Genomic DNA, 19,599 nt, shown 5'->3' with positions numbered 1-19,599 from the left:
GTTAATGCACTATCCAACAAGTTAATTTAGTTATGTTTCTTGTCCATTATACTTATCGTGACTTTCCTGGGGTGTTTCAGTATTGTTAGCTGTATCATTGTTTGAGGATGAGTAATTCCCAATTTTTTATATTAATATGGCAAGCTTAATCTTTTCAACCAAGCATTTCTCCTAATGATGTTGACTACCAAATGGGGCCTACAGATTTTGATGTTTGTCCTTGTTGAAGTACCTACTTTGCTAGTCAATAGTTGTTCTCTTTCAATTTCTTTTATTGTCGCTTGAGTATTGTTGCTCATAGCTTTCTTTATGACAGGCCTCAAAAATACACAAAATATTAGGGCATTATGTTTATAATTTAACATAGCAACATCATTATTTAATTAAAGACACTTTTAGATGATGACAGTGCATAGCTCATATTACTACCCCTTGCATATAGCCAGTGTTAAGCTCAATAGGTTGAATTTACCAATTAGCTGCAAACTTTTACTTTATTAAACATACCTTAATACATACTTATGCATGGTAGTTTTGAAAACAATACTAATAATGGAAACTATTAAATGCAACACAAACAGGAACATTTTTTTATTATAAATAGATTTTAAGAGTACAGTGCTACCTCAAGATAAAATTTAATTCCTTAAATTGCTTGTATGTTGAATTGCTCATATTTCAAATTAATTTTCCACATTCATTTTCATTCTTTCCAATCCCCAAAATGACACCTGTTTATTTTTCTCTTGTTTTTTTATAACAGAAAGGTATTTATAAATTATAAATGACAATAATAGACAAAGGAGTTCACTTCGTTTGCTTACTCGCTACACAATTAATGCTTAAATCTTTTCCGTCACTTTAATTTACTCACTCGTTACACTTTAACCCTAGACTTACCAGCAGTTAATTTATTAGGGATGCTATCATTTTTTTAGTAGACCATATTGTGTTGACCTTCAAGGCTCTAATATTTGGTTATATAAGTGAATGGTTTCTATCAGCCTTCATTTTCTGGCCTTTTTTTGTTTTTAAAGAAAATAGTTTACGGCCTTGTTAGTTCTATTTTTGTTTTAACATGTGGGTGGGTTTCTTTGTGTGATCTGTGTTGATTTTGTGCAGTAAGACGGTTTTTTCACATGTGTTTGGGTTCTGCTACGTGGCACGACATTCTAACTTCATTAATGGAAATCTGGAAGAAAAGGGTGTTCTTTAGATTAGTAAAATTAAACATTTAAAAAATTCATATTTTATACTGAATTCAGTTTTGTTTTGGGAATCAATAAAATAATCACTTTATATTTAAATAAGTGCTTTAAAATGTTTACTTATCTTTTGTTTTAATTATTACGATTATTTTTAAAAATTAGGAACTCTCTTATAATTTATTGTGGCAACGGGAAAATGTTATACAAAAATAAACAAGAAAAAATTCCCTTGATGTCATCCATTGTTCATCATAGTTTTCTTCACCTTGACAACACCGTGCCCCCCGCATGATTGTCTTTATATTGGCTGTTAGATCATGTCACATGTCCATACTATTTTGACAGTATTTGCCTTGATGACACTTAGCAGTTTCTTGAATTATCAATCACATCACATATGCGATTTATTCGTGGACCTCTCATTTGTTGTATGATGCATGTATTTTTCATTGAGTTTCTCTGCCTCTTATCCATGCCAGAAAACTGACAAGACTGACTGCATAAGTTTGACTTTTTTGCCAAGAGAGGTATTTTTGTCATGCCAAACTGTTTTATCAAAGAAACATGTTATTCACTATGACTATCATAGTAGACATTATCAGAGGATTACAATTTCAGAGACAAGATAATAGAGGGAGATGGCTCATATGTTTTTAGTCTTATGTGATGTATCTGAAAATGTATTGACAAGGGAAGTTTGGAAGAATCGCTCAGAGTGTATTTTCAGAACATTGTTCAGCAACACACAACAGTTATGATATTTACTTAAAAATAGGCAGTGTAAATTTGATTGCTTTATATGCATAAATAAAAAAACCTTAGTGTTTTTAAAAGTGCTGAAAAACTCAAAATGACTGTTTATCAGGTTTCCATGGCAACCAAAATTGTTTCTGTTTGCTGTTTAGTACTTTTATGTGCCAAACATAGCAAAAGTATTTTAAATGCTTCAGATGTTAAATTGTAAAACAAATAGAAAAAATGAGCATATCCCATTAAATAATACAACAAATGCAGCTCTTGTTTGGGGAGATATTCCGTGTAAGAAATATTTTTAAAAAATGTGTTACCTAACTATGACTTCCATTAAATGAGTTGGTTGCTGGCTGTTCTAACTCTGTGTGTGTTGAGAGAGATCCATGCTGTAAATTTAGCTTCACTCTGCTTGTAGGTTATCAAAACAAATTGTCTTTTATCCTGTAAACATCATGTATATCATACATTTCAATTTTGTGCTCACTTTTAAGGCTACAGATCTTAAGTTTGTAAATAAACCATTAAAAAAAACCAGTCAGTTTTAATAGAAATGTCTTCGTTTTTAAATAACCTGTACTCAGTTTTATTAAAAAAAATGTTGTCTGGGCGTCTACTCTGTCCTGTACTCTCTGTTTCTTAGAACCATCTTTTGACCCTCCTGTCAACTTGGATATCACGAATGGATGAACCCGCTAAACTTTTTTCCATACTTGTAATTATGAAAAATTAAAGCACATAAAATGTAAGAGATTTTTAAAACTATGAAGGTATCATGAGGAGTTATACACTAAATTGCTTAGTTTGTAACATATTTTTGGTTAAATGTCCTAAAAGAACATCTTTGTAATTATTGATTTGAATTGAGATTTAAAAATTTTTAGGGAAAGTTTTCTTTCCTTGAAGTCTTCTTTGCAGTAGTGTGTTTTTTTAATCGATAAATTTCCCCATACAAATACTCACAATAACTTTGATTTTTGTGTGTGTGTTCCTGATAGGAAAAAAAATTGTTTTATTTGTGGTTGTCCTCTTTTAATATGTCATGGAAATTAAGCATGAGTGAGGGCTGTAACATTTATTTCTCCTTAAATAAGATACAACGTTCAAGTATCAGTAAAAATCAGTAGCATCATAATACTTATTTTAAAAGGGTTAATTGTATAATTTAAAATGTCTGCCTTTCAAATTCTCTGCTCATTGTGTTATACAATGTTTGTCGCCTGTCTTTATTTTTTAAAGAATTGAAACTAGATGTCTATGTTAGCTGCTTGCCAGCCAGTGGTTGCATTAAGGTTTTTTTTCCCCCCACTATTTGATTGGATGAAGTGATCTTTGTTTGATTAGAAAAAATCATTCAATTAACCATTGTAATCAGAGGCATAGCAGGGGGTGCGGAACGCACCGGGTGACACCATTTAGGGGGTGACATAAGGCAAAAAATAGCAAAATATATACAGGAAAATGATAATTCCACTTAATTGATTAATTAGAGTGTTAAATAGTCTTTTAAGAGCAAATTTGACAAATCCCGACTAGGGTGAAGGGGGGGTGACACCATGCCGTAAATCTGCTAGTGATAGAGAAAACATGCTACGTCAAGCTGTATTTATAATCGTCTATAGGTAAAATTTGTTTGTATTTATCTGATGCTAATGATAGAGAAAACATGCTACACCAAGCTTTATTTATAAATTTCTAAAGGTAAAAATAGTATTATATCTGATGCTAATGTAAGAGAAAACATGCTACATCAAGCTGTATTTATAATCGTCTATAGATAAAAATCATTAGTATTATATCTTAGCAGTTTAAAGCAATCGCCTGGGGGGGGGGGGTGAGTATGGAGAAGTTACATTAACTCAACGTTGCAAAATATGCCTGAGGTAAACTGTTTGTTTTTGAGGATCGTAATAACTTATATGTTAATCCATGTATGGGGAGGAAGTAAAAAAATTAAGTACATAAAAAAATATATGTGAATACATATACGCATGCGTATGTACATACTTGTACATATATAAATATATATATATAAATATAAAGCAAAGTGGTTGGGTGCCCGTTAGGGCACTTCCAGGAGCCTGCGGCGCTTCAAAGTTGCCAGGCTCCTGCCTTGGGGCAATAGAATACAGGGGGGGGGTGCAGGTTGGCCGCAAAGTCCACGAAGAGAGGTTCAAGTCTGACCTCGACTGTCCAGTGCCTTATATGAGATATATTACGGAAAAAAAACTTTTGCAGAACAGCCCCCCTTGATATGTTGTGAGGTCGTGGACCGACCCAGGAGAAGAAAAAACATTCCCGTCGGGAAAATCCCTTATATAAACAAGTGTTTGTAAAAAAGTAAACCAAGACTTAACTTTTTAAAGTACTCATTTTTAAATAATGTGTATACTATTTTAAATAAAAATAAAAAAGTATGGCATTCATTTAAATAAAAAATTCGTTATAACTTAAGGTATGTATTATAATGGAATTTTAAAAATTAATTGCAAAAGTGAATTTAATATAATGTTTGATTTAAACTTTTAAGGAAGCCTTTGCAGTTCTAATAACCTTGTGAGTAATAAGTTTGCCAATACTCCATCAACGCTTGCATGACATAAAATTGCTTTTTAAGCTAAGGCCCTTAACACTCCACATAACCGATAATCACCAATTAATTCATCATTCAAATTCCCAAAAGTTTTTTTGAAAACTTAAGCGAAGCTAGGCCTTGTGTATGTGTATATATATACACCTACACAAGGCATTATATATATGTAGGCTATATATGTGTGTATAAATATATATAAAAAAATTTACGCAGGGGGTGACACCATTAAGTACCGCACCGGGTGACACCCGACCTCGCTACGCCACTGATTGTGTGGATTACAATGATTGAATATTATTTTACATTTATTTCTCAGTGTTCTGCTTAATAAACATAAATGTGTATAGAAAAAGCTTAAAATAAATTAATACAACAGCTGCTGAGCCCAACTAGACGTGACATGACATTTTTACAATATTCCTTGATGTCCCTTATACCTATAGTTTAATACAGTTTCTATGTAATGTACAAAAAAAAAAGTAAAATCATTGATAGATCCTTCAGGAGATGCCTATTTTTTAAATACATAATTTACCTAGGTTGATCCATTTAATTTATAACTGACCTACAAACATGTTTCAGTTATTTTAGAAAATTGTTAGTAGTTAATAATTGTTACTAATAAGATCAATTAGTAGTACTAATTAGCCTGATGTCCCAGTGGGTCATAGCCTACCCTGCTTGATACACTATTTTCTCCTGGTGACAGTAAGGCCAAGTTGTCAGTAAAATCCATGTGATTTACTTGTCCAGATTGTCCATTGAATCCCATTTTGTAACTCTGTAGACCTCTTCATGATACCTTTTACAGGTATTCTCTGTCTGTGCTGTTTAAAGTTTTTTCGTAGTCTATAGAAATGATATAGACAGTGAGTACCTCTTTTATCACTGCAGGATAATTAAATTTGCAAGTAGATCATTGTAGTATCTAATTTTCTAAAGCCTGCCTTCTAGCAAAGATTAGGGTCCATAGATTATTGCATTCTATTAGAGTAATCTTCTATTGTGTTGGAAAGAAGTTAGAATCAATTATTCAATTGCTATGATTACTTACTTGCAATGTGTGAGGCATAAACTATGTAAAAAGTGTGTATTTAGTTATGATAATGCATTTTATAAGTTTGCAAAAAATCTCAAAGATATGTGGGAACTAAATATGCTTTACTTTTTCATGTTTACATGTGTATCTTTTATTTTTTTCAAGTTGGACTTTTTTTTACTTCATTGATAAGTTTTGTAATGAATGACTTATGATTCCCAACTTAGCTGATGCTTTGGTCTTGCTTTATCAATATTTTATTGTCTTGTGTTTGTCTTAGAAGCCTGGTTTTTATAGCTGTTCATTAAGTAAATAGAGAGATGTTTTATATTAATTTAATATTTATAAAAGTAAGTTGATATTTTCATAGATGTAGTTATGGTGGTTTAATTTCCCTGAGAAAGTACGTTTCTTATCATTTAACCAATACTTTTGGTGTTGTTGGTAATTAATTTCAGCTGCATCTGAGGTATGGCACTTTCAGTTATGTATGTGCAGTTACATCCAGTCAGATAGATAACCTGTTAAGAATCTTACAATAGTTGAAATAATTACACCATATGAGCATTTTTTTTTTAGATTTTCTTTTACCGAATTTATACTCGTATAGTTAAAGATGATTTACTCTACCCAAAGAACTGTTTATATTGAGATGTTAGAATTGTTATCATGCTCTTGAACTTTACAACAGCTCCCACCTGTTGAAATCTTTCTAGTGGTTTTATGGCGTAACCGTTCTCGATCTCGAACACTGTAAACTGTAAGCATAATACGTCCGATTAATCAAGTCGAGCATTGGTTTTTATCACTCCGCAATGAATAGCTTATGTATTGTACCGCTGTAACAGGTCTGGTCGAAATCCTAAAGAATAATTTATTCCAGACGGTCGAATTTGGTTCAACGAAATACGCCGTCAACCTCTCCCCTCCCACTTAAAAACATCGAGTATAGCTCAACATTTTGTACCGCTTGTTTAGTTGTTGCGAGTTTTAACGCCACCGGTACTTAGTTAATTTAAAATCTAATTTTAGGGTTCTTGTTAAAATTTAACTTTTTTCTCATGTCACATGATCTAGTGCAATTCTATTGTACACGTTAATGGCAATAGAGACGATAGAAATAGTACGCAATTATTTGACAGCGCAATTGCTAAATTGTTAGTCGATTTTCCAGACTAGGAGCATGAAATCGTGTGTATTGTTGGTCCGTGATGTTAACATAGGTTTTTCTGGTCGTAGTTAGGCCGTTACGCATACACTCACTTTGATGGCCGGTCATAGATTTGGTGGTGAGTGATGTTTTAAGCGAAACAATCAGCGGCTATCTGGTGCTGCAGTGTGACACATGTCGGATTTCACACGAGCCGTGTGCGGTCAATACGTGTGGCTTGCAGATAAACCGGCGTGTTAAGCAGATCTGTGTCTATACTGTGTGTAGTGCTGGTATTGTTCCATCGTGGCTATTATACTTCCGTGTCGCATGTCCAACGCTGTACTGCCTACGCTTGATTCGGCGATTAGAACCAGAGTGCATGCGTTGACGCCTCAGTCGAGTTGTAGGTTTTTTTTTTCCCGCTGTTGTTATTCGTGAGGCATACTGAGTCACGCGTGTGCTGTTGTTGCTCGCTGTACCCACGTGACACGGTTTACAAATCAAACGAGGAGACTTATTATTTAGTTCCTGTTCCTTTCATACTATTGTTTTAGCCATGTAATTTCATATGACGTGTGATAGTAAACTAAGCAAGCAGTTAAACTAGTTGTGATCTCTTGATTTACGTTCTAAGATTTCTAGTGTATCCGATGTCGGCATGTACTGTAGATGGGATAAAAATATCACGCTAGGGCTGTTTCGTGGGTCACCATTATGTGAATGTCACCACTATGTGAATGTCACACACTTGTGTACTTAGTGCAAGTCATGTTGTCAACTTCTAGACAGCAGTAAACCTAATCCAATCACATCGTTGTTTTACTACTTGTTGAACCAGCAATATCCTTTCGATTTAAAAAAATGGTTTCTGAACACGTGATTAGCATTTTATAAATATACAGATCTATATATAACCCGACTCTTTTGGGTTTTGACAATTACCCTAGTATCAAACAGCAACTATAGCTTTAGAATTAAACTTGAATCTTTTTTTTAAATACGGCAATATCTACTCTACAATGTCTCGGCCTCTAGATCGGATATTTTATTACAAATAGATACTTTTATTTTGTATGGATATAGCCTAATAGATTTTTTAAACACGCCTCCTTTTTATTGCTACACACATTGCAGACAATCAAAAAGCTGTCTATCTTCCGTACACATTTACCGCTTTCTCATGTATTTAGTCCCTGAATGTCCGGGAGTTTGTTTACACGGGCTGTTGTTAGAACCGTATGGCCGCAAGGCACTGTCATCTTTCACGTGGCTTGGATCTGTTTTGTGCCATTGACTTTTCAATTGGCCTAATATCATGGCTCGCTGTTGACACAGCCAGTGACTCATGTTGAGTCTACGCCACACTACAGTATCATCCTTTTCTCCACAATACCGGGGGGAGGGGGATCCTAATACACAGCTCAATGGGGTTTTCAGCTAGGGGATAACGATAATTACTTGAATACTCTTAGCGTTAGGTCAGGTCATCGGTGTTGGCCCAATCATGTGAAGTGTACTAGCTAGTTATCATAAACAACCACTCCGTCCTGACGTGTAACCGCGGTCTAATCTGCCAGGTCTATCATTTTAAATCTTATTCGTCCACACAGCCGATAACATTTCTCGTTGTGAGTTAAAAAGAAAATCACCCGCACATCGTGGATTCGTAATGTACTCAGTTTAGTCCACAGGACGTGTTTCTACCCAGACGTATTCATAGTATCGTGATACTGTCCCCAGCATCAGCGCATCTATCGGAATTGTTTCCCACTTGAACCAATCAGAGTAGAGGAGTGCATAATGTTGTTAGAACAATAATTATATCGACGACGCCTAATCATTTGTCCCGGGGCGTGTGCTCATGTGTGCTGTCGTGCCAGCTGTACTGAAACTACTTTCTAGTGTGATCTTTCAGTCGGGATTTTCATTGGACTTACCTTTAACTCTGTTGGGCCGTTGTGTGCAGTTCTTTCACGTGCTTACTTAGTAGTGTTGTGAGGGCCACGTTTATTTGTGACCGGGCACGTTTTTAACTGTTACTTGATCCTTGTACTGATATACTAAGTCATTAAGGAGGCCTTGTCTCTACTGTGTCAATGGAGTTTAGACCTACGTATGTTTACACAACTGCAGACGTCCCGTACATGTACTATGTAAGTTTTTCTACATTTGAATTGTTTTAGGAGCACTTAACATCTCTAGTATACTTTCATTCTTTTATCGTGACTGAATGGTTGACCTTTGACTGGGTTTCTAATTCGCCCTGTTGTTTTTATGTTGGCTAATGTACATCTTAATGAATAATCTGACATCGTTTTTTTAAAATAGAAATTGAGTTAGGGCTAGAAGAAACAGTTATTGTTTGTAGCTTGTTTTTTATTACAACTTTTATAACAAAGGCCTATCATAAGGTTTCATTATATAATTTATTCCCAAGTTTTGTGGATTTTTTTTTACATAGGTTTAACTTGCTGTTTTATGTTTGTGATTTCCAGTTGTAAACTTGATGAAAGTAGCTATTAGTTAAAATGTTTATCTTGTTTTTGTTTCAGCCTGGCAATGATCCATATGCCTTTGTTGAGTTTATAGATGGCAATTCTGCTGCAGCAGCATTGGCAGCATTGAACAAAAGAATGGTCATGGGAAAAGTAAGTTCATTTTTTTAAAACACATTTTTACTTTTCTTTTATATTTAGGCTATATTGTTGCTATTCTTTACTTTTCTTATAAAGTCTAAAGGTTCTGAATGCATTTTTAAAGTTTGTTTCTATCTTAATAGATCAAAAATGAATAATGATCATGCACAGTGCTTTCCCATTTTATTTTTTAAAAAGGGTTGAATTTTATGGGATAGGAATAAAATACACTACACCAAAGCTAACACTGTAGTGGTAATTAAAAAAAAAATTCACCTTAATGAGTTACAGGTAGAGTGATATCAACCCCTTTAGTATAATTTAATTGGGTCATAGATTTGTAAGGAGCATCTGTATTTTATTCATTTTGCTGCTGTCACAACACAGTAGCCTAACTCATAAGGGGTGGGGGGGGGGGGTGACTTGGTAGTTTAAAGATATAGTTTACATTCTTCTACTTCTTCTGATTGTGAAATGACATGCCATATGTTTTATGTATATGTAATAAAGTAAAGATGGTAGGTATTTTTATTTAATTTTTATTTAAAATTTAGACAGTGCTGTTTGTAAGTATATATATATATACATAGTCAGAATATATGCTACACTGTTTTAGCTGTTAAGAAACAGCTATATTACAGCTATATTTGTACCTGGGACAAGAGTTGGCAGATTTCAAAGGTTTGAGTAACACTACTATTTAATGCCTCTTTTATTTGGCCAATATATATGTGGGTTAGAACATCATACAATGTGGTGCTAATCTTCATTTTATATTAAGCTTGTCTTTTTGTCTGTGTATTGATTTGTCTTAACTCAATCTAAACATAGAAAACAATGAAAAACCAGATAGGCATTGATTAAACATCTTTTTATTGCCAAACTTGGGGCTGGAAGATGGTCGTTTGTTATTGTTCATTAGCTGACAGCAGCTGCTGCAGTTTAAAGATGGGGAGAAAGATTTGCTTAAACAGAAAATTGAATCTATAATTAAAAAATCTCTTTCTTCTATTTGTTACCATGGCAACACACCCTAGATAGGCTTGTGTTTGGTAAAAGATTATTCTCACAATAAGATAATTTTGCCTTTTGGTTTATAAACTTGGTGATGTTTCTTGCTGTACTATTTGAGAAGTAGGAAATATTTTATGATTCCATATGACTTAAAAATGACAGACCTGAATTCTTTTTTTTTTTTTTTTTTTTTTTAGAAATTGTATTCTACATTTAAATTTAAAAAGCTAAGTATACGTTGTGCATTGTGTATATATTACTCCTCAAATTTACTTCTCCAAGCTATCCAAAGTGTTTAAAAATATAATTAAATGAGCCAATCTGTGGTTTAAGCTGTACCATACTGACTGAATTAAAAAAAAAACTGTTCATACAATCAGTGGTTTAATCCTGACCATGTCAAGCTGTTGTAGACTTTTTTTCAATTTACACGTGGCTTATACTAGTATGGTTACTGACCGAACCAAATCTTAAAACATGTCACGTTGGGTCAATTATTGAAGGAATGTTATATAAAAATGAATGATTTGCTTAATTAGTCTTAATTAGCAGGGCTCCATCAAACCAGTTTGTTAATTTTTAACTGAAAATTGAACTGGTTTCAGCAGGAACATTAAAAAAAAATATAGATCAATTTATAATCATTGGTTTTATTGCCTTTTTAAAAAAGACGGTTGATAGTAATATTGATTGTCGAGTTTAGAAAAATTTACCTTTCCCACTTATTTTTCGTTTGGTATTTCCTTTACTTCGGTTAAAATTTCTTGTTACGCCCCTTTAAAAATATAATAATCATGATTACGTCCCTTTCAACACATTCGGATCGAACTAGAACCACGTAAAGAAATACTTCAGATTTTTAATTTAAAAAAAAAGTCCCGAACAATTTTTTTTTTATTGGCAAGCAGTTAGTTATTTTTAATATTCTTTTGAACAGCATTCTCTCTTTCCCCACCCCCCCCCCCCCCCCACGCCATTTTTTTTTCTTGCTTGTTTCTCCTTCCCAGCCAGCACCGATCCGACATAAGGCACCTGTAAGACATTAGAAAAACAGAACCACCACCTCTTGTTTATCCATCAAATGTAGCATTGTAGTGGTTAGGATCTGGCTGTGAAACAAAGCGCCTCAAGTTTTCGCGTTGATATTATGATGTGAAGTATTTATCGACGAGCCCAATAGCGAAAACAATGAGATTTGTGGGCACTTGGTAGGCATCCCTTTCTGCATAGACCTGTCATTTCGCCCATGTCAGATCAATACATTTGCCAGGGTGTCTGTACGTCTGCCGCAATAACTCCAGGGAGTTTTATAGTTTGAAAAATTGCTGGCTTATGTCTCCACTAGAGTCTAAAAGTTTGGGGAATATAAGAGTTTTAGTTTTCCTACAATAATTATACCGGAGGGAGCAAGGTTTAAAAGATGTGAGGAGGGAGGAGGTGACACTGGTCCCCGGGGATGTCTGAAGAGAGGGGGGAGAGCTGGATTAAAGCGTTTCTTCTCTACCAGCACTGTGCAGTATGGAAGCAGTGAACTACTTCTGTCCACAGACCTACCCTGGTAGCTTGACGCTCATACACCGTGCTTTATATCTAAATCAATACGAGTACTGTATTAGCTTTCTTTCTATCCCTCAGTGCATGTCCCTCCCTCCCTATTAGACTTGATGAATTGTAGTGTAGTAGCTCACAAGATGTAGAGTAGCTTTCATGTATATTTTTTTTCTGTCATGGCAAACATGTTTAAAAACCGTTATCTCACGTCCCACATTTAGGTGTGAGTTGTGAGGTTTAAAGTAAGGATTCAGATTTGGTAAGCTAATTAGTAGGCCACAGTTACAGTCGTTTTGATAAAAACACAATCGTTTATTTAAAATAGCAGTATGTATTTTTTATTTAAGCATTAATACATTCGATCTGCTTAACGAAGATTGTGAAGACAAAGAGTTAAAAAATAAGTTTTAAACCATCTAACGTTTACACTCTTTCCCTCAACTATAGTTTCTCCTAACCCATTACTTCCCTCTCGACACTTGCTCTGCGTTTTATTTGTTCCATGAGATATGTGGGGTTTAAAGTTGACTTTGTAAGAAATAGCTCCTGATAAAATAGAGGGGAAAGGGGAGGGGGGGGGACGTAGTCGGTATTTTATAGGATCGGGTTGCAATTTTCCTTTCGACGATTTAGCTTTAGAGAATTCGACTTTTTATGGGAGTTAGATTGGTGGGGTAGTATGAATGGGTCACTTTAAAAAATATTGGTATTTTTTATGCTGCTAACATTTTCAAAAGGTACAAGTAGCATTCGAACTTTTTAATACACCATTTGGAATAAAGCCTTATGTACCAACACAGCTTCCCTATTTTGTGTAATGTGAATACCTTTTAAGCATACTTTTTGCATGCAGAGTATTGTCTGGTTTTCTAAACCTCTAACTTAGAATATTCAAGAACGATCACTTGATGCAGTCCTCGTCTCTTACTTACATTTGCATCTTAGCAGGGGAAAAAAAAAGATCTCTAATCTGTTCGTTCAACAATCGTTAAGGCCTCTATTACTATGGCATTTCGATTGTTGTGACACAATCGAAGCTGGCCGCTTTTGACGGATTCACTTGGTTGGTTTCACTAAACTAGCTGCCGCAGAACTCAATAATTAAAGTCTCTTAGGAACAAACGCCATTCAAAGCGTACGCGCATATAGGGAAAATGGACGTAATGAAATATGAATACACGGGCATCACAATTTGTCATTCAGCCATTGTTAGTTTTTTTGTTCAACTCTAGTGGTTCTGTAAGGCAGACCGATTTAAACAAGCGCCCCCCTGCTCCAGTATTCTTTTTTTAAACCGAAGTTTACAACTGTTTGGCAGATCCAGTTTCAAATGGGCATTTGAGTTTTATTATTAATTCTTTGAAAAAAAAAATCGATCTGCCCGTATAGCGTGGCCTGGCGGTGTGGTGGAAGTATTAGAACTGTTAAAACAAGTCCCGAAGTGAGCAGTTGCAACTGGATCCTGTTTTTTTTTCTTGTTTAGAGCGCCATTATTAATCAATAAAATCCATAGTACAGTTTGAACAGTCGGTGTAGAGTTATTTATCTTTGTTTTGCTTTATTGTCAAATTGTGTTAGGGGTAATGCATCTGTCCTATTGGATCGTCTAATCAAGTTTTGAATATTGAAGACGTGCACCACTTCCATCTTTGCGCACCGCTGCCCACCGGACTGGGCACAGCAGCTGATCTTTATTGTTCACTGTTCCATCTGATAGGTGCCCCTGCTTCAGTCTGGTTTTATAACACGTGTATTTCTATACTCTTTGTCCATGCATTATTGATTATTGATGCTGGTGATATAAAACCAATAGCACTAGAGCCCATACAGAGGAATATGTTGTCATGGGAATGATGAGCGTGCTTTAATATTTTATGCCCAAACGACCAAGATAGATATCATTACCAAAGCCTGTAGAACTCAACAAATATTCAGCTCTGCTGGCATATGTTACCAGTTTTAGCTTTGAACATATAGATTTGTTCTTAAATTTTAGTAATTGTGAAATGGTTATATTATGCTGGCCACATTTTCACAGGTGTATCCTTTATCCTTGTAGCTTTCATGTGTTCAACCTGTTGCCAGTTGATTCGTATCGATTGCGGTTGTTCAGGTCACGTGAGCTCTATATTTTATGAACCAGCTGTACATTAACCACCGCGTATATGTTCATTCGGGCTTAAGGGAACCTATTATTACAGATGATGATTCACCACACTGGGCGCATGCCTACGGTGGACACACCACACACTCGTGGTTTGAAAGCTATTTATAGTATCGGTGTCTATAACAGTCATAACAATCAACAACTTCCCAAAGCTGGGGTCCACATCATCAAAGTAATGTATACCTCTGTCAAGTCACAGCCCGTTGTGTTATTTTAATCATCGAATTCACGTGTAGTTGATCCATTGCCTGTTACATTGCGAAACCCTTTTTTTTTTTTAATTATTTTACTTGTCCAACTGTTACACACGTTGGTACGTTTGCTTGTGTAGAGACGCACGAGAAGAATTGTTTTAATACTGGTCATAACTTACTGTTGTATTCAATATAGTTTTTAATTCTAGCTCAACTAATACATTATGTTGATTGTGTTATATACACACTTGACAATAGAAATTCTGGTAGCTTGGGTAGATTGAGCATTCGAGAAAATTTAACGACGCAAATTACATCGAATTAGCTATGATACTCTGTTATTGGGATAATTTACGGGCCGCGTTTAAGAAAATCAATAGCGTTTTAAAAATAAAAAAAGTTTTAACTTGTCAAGCACAACAAACCTCGCTTTCGTATCAGTGTTCCCCCCTTTTCATATAGTATAAGCTATCAGCGGTGTTTCTTATTTTAGTCCAGTGTGTGCAGTTCTTTTTTTTTTCTAAAGAAATAAAGTCATTGATTTTTGACTACTTGGGCGAGTCTTACTACAGCCGTCGTTCCAAAGCTGTCCCTTTCTCCCTTTCTAAAGTTTTTATCATTGTAGAATACTTAAATTATTGAACGCATAGCTCTTTGGAATTTTTTTTTAATGCCGAGGCAAACATTTAAACGTTGTATTCGCTTTGTTTGCTGTTGTCACTGACAACCTGTAATGTGCTGGGAAAGTGTAATGATTAATAGAGCCAGTTTTATTTTAGACGCTCTATTCATTTTGATATTTGTATTCCGATCACATTCTGAGTATCGCTTCCAAACCCAGCTATTATCATTGAATTTGAAACATGACATTAAACAACGTCATAAATGACCTACTAAACCAAACGAATCACGCCTCAATGATTTCTGTGTTATAAATAAATCATACAGTTGGCTGCCGCCATGTTCTAATGTGTGTAAAGTTTAGATTGTTGTGAAATGAAATAGATCCTTAAGAAGTAAAACGAGACCCGACTCGCCACCTTTCTTTTATCTCCCCTTGAACGTTGAATGCTACTTGTGGCTCCATTACTTGAGTACTGTCCTGCCCTCACTAACCTTTATGGCTCATTTGATGTAACATTTATGTGCCACTGCTGGTCAATATCAGATAACATGTTTTCCCTTTGATAACCTCCCTCCATCCTCCTTTCACCCTCCTCCCTCCGAACACAATCTTATGGCTGCCAGTCTAACCACAGATAATTGAACATGATCGGTCTGTTACACTGAGAAGTGGATAAGTGAGAAAATAATATTTTTATCTTATAGACTTTCTTTTTATATCCCAGGATGTCACGTGCCGACCCCCACCCCCTCCCCTGCCAATAAGCAAATAAGAAATAAGTGAAAATATTGAATAGGCATCGCCATTTATAAAGTCATTATTCTAAAACATGGAGTGTTATACATTTTTAACTAATTGCTTTGGTTTTTGTAGAGAACCTGATAGGCGTATATAAATGTATGAACTCGTATATTTTTAAGCTGTGGGCAATTTGTATATTTGACAAAACGTGTACATTTTTTTAAACATGTCTTTGTTTTATCATTTATTTTCGTTTCCGGTTCTAGACATCGCGATACAGCTCATTTGTCACTTTCTATTTGACTGGCTGGCAATGGTTACAACTTGGTGTTGCTCTCACAGTCCAACCGTTTCCGTGTGTGTTGACACTTGATTGCAATCAATTTAATGCTGCTGTTCTTCACAAAGCCAAATAGAAAAGCTTTTTTTTTCTTCTCTCGTATAATGTGTAGTGCCATCAAACAGTTTAAGTTGGACATCTCTTTGTTATCGGAAAGACGCTGTGTAGCCCCTATGTCTGCCACCACGGAGAACCGAGTAACCATGGGGACCGTCGATCATTTACATCCCACCGCTTTGGAGGCGTGTCGCAAGGGACAAGTGTCGTGGTACCGTCGTTAAATGTAGATCCTTAGCGAACCACGGATGATACAAGTCCGGTGTCCATGCAACTCCCAATTATGCGGCCTCAGGGGCTTTTGACTTGGCTATGTTGTAGTTGTGCACGCATTCAGCCACTACACGAAACCATAGCTCCTGTGCCAATTATTTTAATTTTTTTCTCCTCTTCTGGTTCCGTTCGGTGGTAATGTTGACGTATTTTGGTCAAGCTATTGCCTTGGGGCTCCATTGTTTCCCCAGGTCTTGTGAGATATTTAGCAGCTCTGATGCTGGCTGCAGATAAACCCGATCCCAAAAGCCTGATAGTGCCAATACAAGGAAATAATCAATCATACGTTAGGCCTCGCTTTGAACATATTTTTATTAATAATACACGAAATCGTAGACCAGTACTGGAACACAATTTTCACTTTAACAAAGAATAATACATTGGATCAAAACAAAAAGACCCCCCCCCCTTTAAAAAATGAAAATATAATAAAAAAAATGTTGTTTCTGCTTCATTGATTGATCGATCTTTTGTTTAAAAAAAACCCTTCATATTTAAGTATCGTTGTGAAAAAAGTAGAAATAAAAGAAAGGATGCTGGCAGAGCTGATCTTTCAAACGGAACTTGCACGGCGCTGTTAGCAATCAAGTATTTTTTATTCGTTAATCGATAATTCTATCGGTAATATCAATAATGTAGTGTTTGATCATGCGGCCAAAGTGTTTTGTCTGATGCAGCTGATAGTCGATTGTTATAATAAACTCACAAGCCTTGCAGATTCACTTGTCCGAGTGGGCCTGTGTTAGCCACGTCCCAACATGCTGCCTGGCTCGTGTGTGCTGATGTGTTTAGGATGGAGAGAACACGAAAGTATCGGTTCCCTCACCCTAGCCTCGATGGAGATGAATAAAACATTGTTATTTTGATACTTTGATGCATGGTCTACTGGGACGTTGATTCTAGCCCACCATCCGGTGACCTATTATGGATCGTGCAGCGGCGGAGTGCTCTCCAATATCTCATTTCCTCTACTGTTTCGTGTCCCCAGCCTTAATTGAAAACATCTCTATGCCTCGATCTTAATCTTCCTATACTCGTGCCTAGTTTTATACAATATCTAGCTCAAACCAAACTATCTTCTTCTACTTGCCAAATGTATGCAATATTAATTCCTTATTTGAAATGGGATTCGTCTTATTCTTTCTAACCCCCTCCCCCTCACTCTCCCACCTCTTGTATGATAGGCTCACTCTTTATATGTGAGTAGTGTAGCGCATTACTTCTGATCCGGTGCACTCTACTTGTTAAAATTTTCGAGCTGGAGTGTTTGTTGGCGATATAGGACAGCGCATTTCTAGGTTAGTTTTGTTGAAACATCACGTGTTAATGCGTCCCCCCTCAAACTAATTTAGAATGCATATTTTAAATGATGTTGCGTTAAAGCTTGTTCGTTCGATCCCGAAAATGTTTTTCCATCAAATAGCCGATCCGTTGTAAAGTAGCGCTAATGTCTGGACGATTTCAGCATAAAACTACTGTTGAAAACTAAAGGATTAGACTGCTCTGTGTATTGAGCACACATAAATGCTAATTGAGAACGACCATTTCAGATCTGTATTTGGTTATCAAATTTGGCACACAACCGAACCACACCAGATCAATATACAACACTTCCAGCCTGTTCTATGTATTTCATAAAATATGTTAATCTTAAGCAACTACTATTATTTCTGATGCTTGAGTTGTATGGGTGCTGGGTATATGTTACATACATTTGCTAGCGTGAAGTGTGTGTTCCCGTGTGTGTACTTGTGTCTAGCTTAAATCTCCACACACGAACACATTAACCACCATAAACAAGGCCCAAGGCTATAGCTGGGGTGAGATTGACAACTGACTTGGTATATGTGCTTATGTGCTCGGGGCGTTTTAACTAATTTTTACTTATTGATCTAGGCTGTAGTGGTTTCACACCACCTCTACCCAACCCACCTTTATGTGCGGTATGCTCATTTTTTATGCACACCTAGTATGGGTCCAGCGTTGAAAAAGTTTGAAACAAAGACGAGTTGATTTAACGTGATAACGCATTCCGTTAGATGTATTATATAACGCGTTTCAGTGGTTGAAACAGTTTTTTCTTGAGCTCAGCATTAGTCGTATTAAAGAAATAGATTTCTGCCTGAGACTTGTTTGAACACGTCTGGCGAATACATAATGGCAGCACATTATGACACGCCTGCAGAAATATTTAATTTCAACTCGTCCCTAAGTGCAAGTTAACGCTCTAACACTCTACGGTAATACAGTCAAACAAACGACATAATTACTGTGTTGAAGGCTGGTGTCTGTTTAACAAAGATTCTCATTCATGACTACATGTTTAAAAAGCGCCCGTAAAACAACAGTTTTAATTGTTGCATAAAATATGCAAATGGGCCTATATAGAAGTATACATTAGTCTTTAACATTGATAATGATCTTAATTTTGGCCGAGTTTAAATCTCATTGTTAGATTGCTTGTAGTATTAAACTTGTGGTTGAAAACACTGGAGATTGTTTAACCTTAGCTTTTATTTTCTGTCAAACAAAACATGTTTTCTGTTGGTGTTTTTTTTTTTAACTAACGTCCTGATTAGTTGTTTTTATTTATTTTTAAACAAAGATGAAGAGACTTGTTCTACTGAAGTACTCGACTCTGCTAATTAACATAACTAGCAATTATCGTAACTGCATCAATTTGACATCGAATTAATCATGGCTGTAATGTTAACATTTAGGTCGACATTATTATGTTACGCTTGCTCACTTGAGTTCTCGTATAAACCTCTGAATAATTTCTCATGCTTTTAGCTAACACTTCAAATGCTGAAAACGTTAATAATTTCCAACTACTATTTTTAATGGCCTATTCCTTTATGCTATTTTTAACAGCTTAAAAAGAAATGGGTTTTGTCCAAATGCCTGTTGGACAATACAAGACAGAAATAAGTTGCCGATGCTATACTGGTTTCATTGACAGGACTTCGTTGTTTAATTGACTTTAGTCTGTAGCTAAAGCCCTGGGTTTTTTAAACTTTTTAAAATTTACTTTTGTTTAGTTTTATTGACTTAGGTCTTAAACTAAAGCCCGTTTGTTATGTTAGTGTAGTTTAAATGACGCTAATCTGTTGTTGGTTTAAGTGTAACCTTAATTAAGTCATCGTTGAATTACTTGAGCCTTTTAACTGAAGTCTGGTTTGGTATATTTTGCTGCCTGATGTTGTAGAGCTGCTAGTATTGGTAGGCAGCACGAGAGACTACCCCATCACTAGAACA

The 19,599-nt window shown here is 35.6% G+C and overlaps 1 protein-coding gene across 12 annotated transcripts in view; it reads left to right on the top strand.

Moving 5' to 3' along the window:
* Window positions 1-19,599, top strand: part of LOC131958293 (nucleolysin TIAR) — a 62,625-nt gene that overhangs the window by 1,191 nt on the left and 41,835 nt on the right. For 11 of the 12 annotated variants that reach the window (XR_009389217.1, XR_009389216.1, XM_059323241.1 and 8 more), the window contains exon 4: window positions 9,296-9,391. Coding sequence is in view for 10 of the 12 variants with exons in the window: in XM_059323241.1 (XP_059179224.1) it covers window positions 9,296-9,391 (96 nt within the window). In the remaining 2 variants the exon portion in view is untranslated. Of the gene's footprint in view, window positions 1-8,273; window positions 8,897-9,295; window positions 9,392-19,599 lie in introns of those variants that run through there. The other variant, XM_059323243.1, reaches the window with a different exon arrangement.

The sequence above is a fragment of the Physella acuta genome, unplaced genomic scaffold, assembly GCF_028476545.2.
Source record: "Physella acuta isolate Inbredline_101_S28 unplaced genomic scaffold, ASM2847654v3 ptg001311l, whole genome shotgun sequence".
Taxonomy (NCBI): Eukaryota; Metazoa; Mollusca; class Gastropoda; family Physidae; genus Physella; species Physella acuta.
This window is presented reverse-complemented; position numbering and strand designations above follow the sequence as displayed.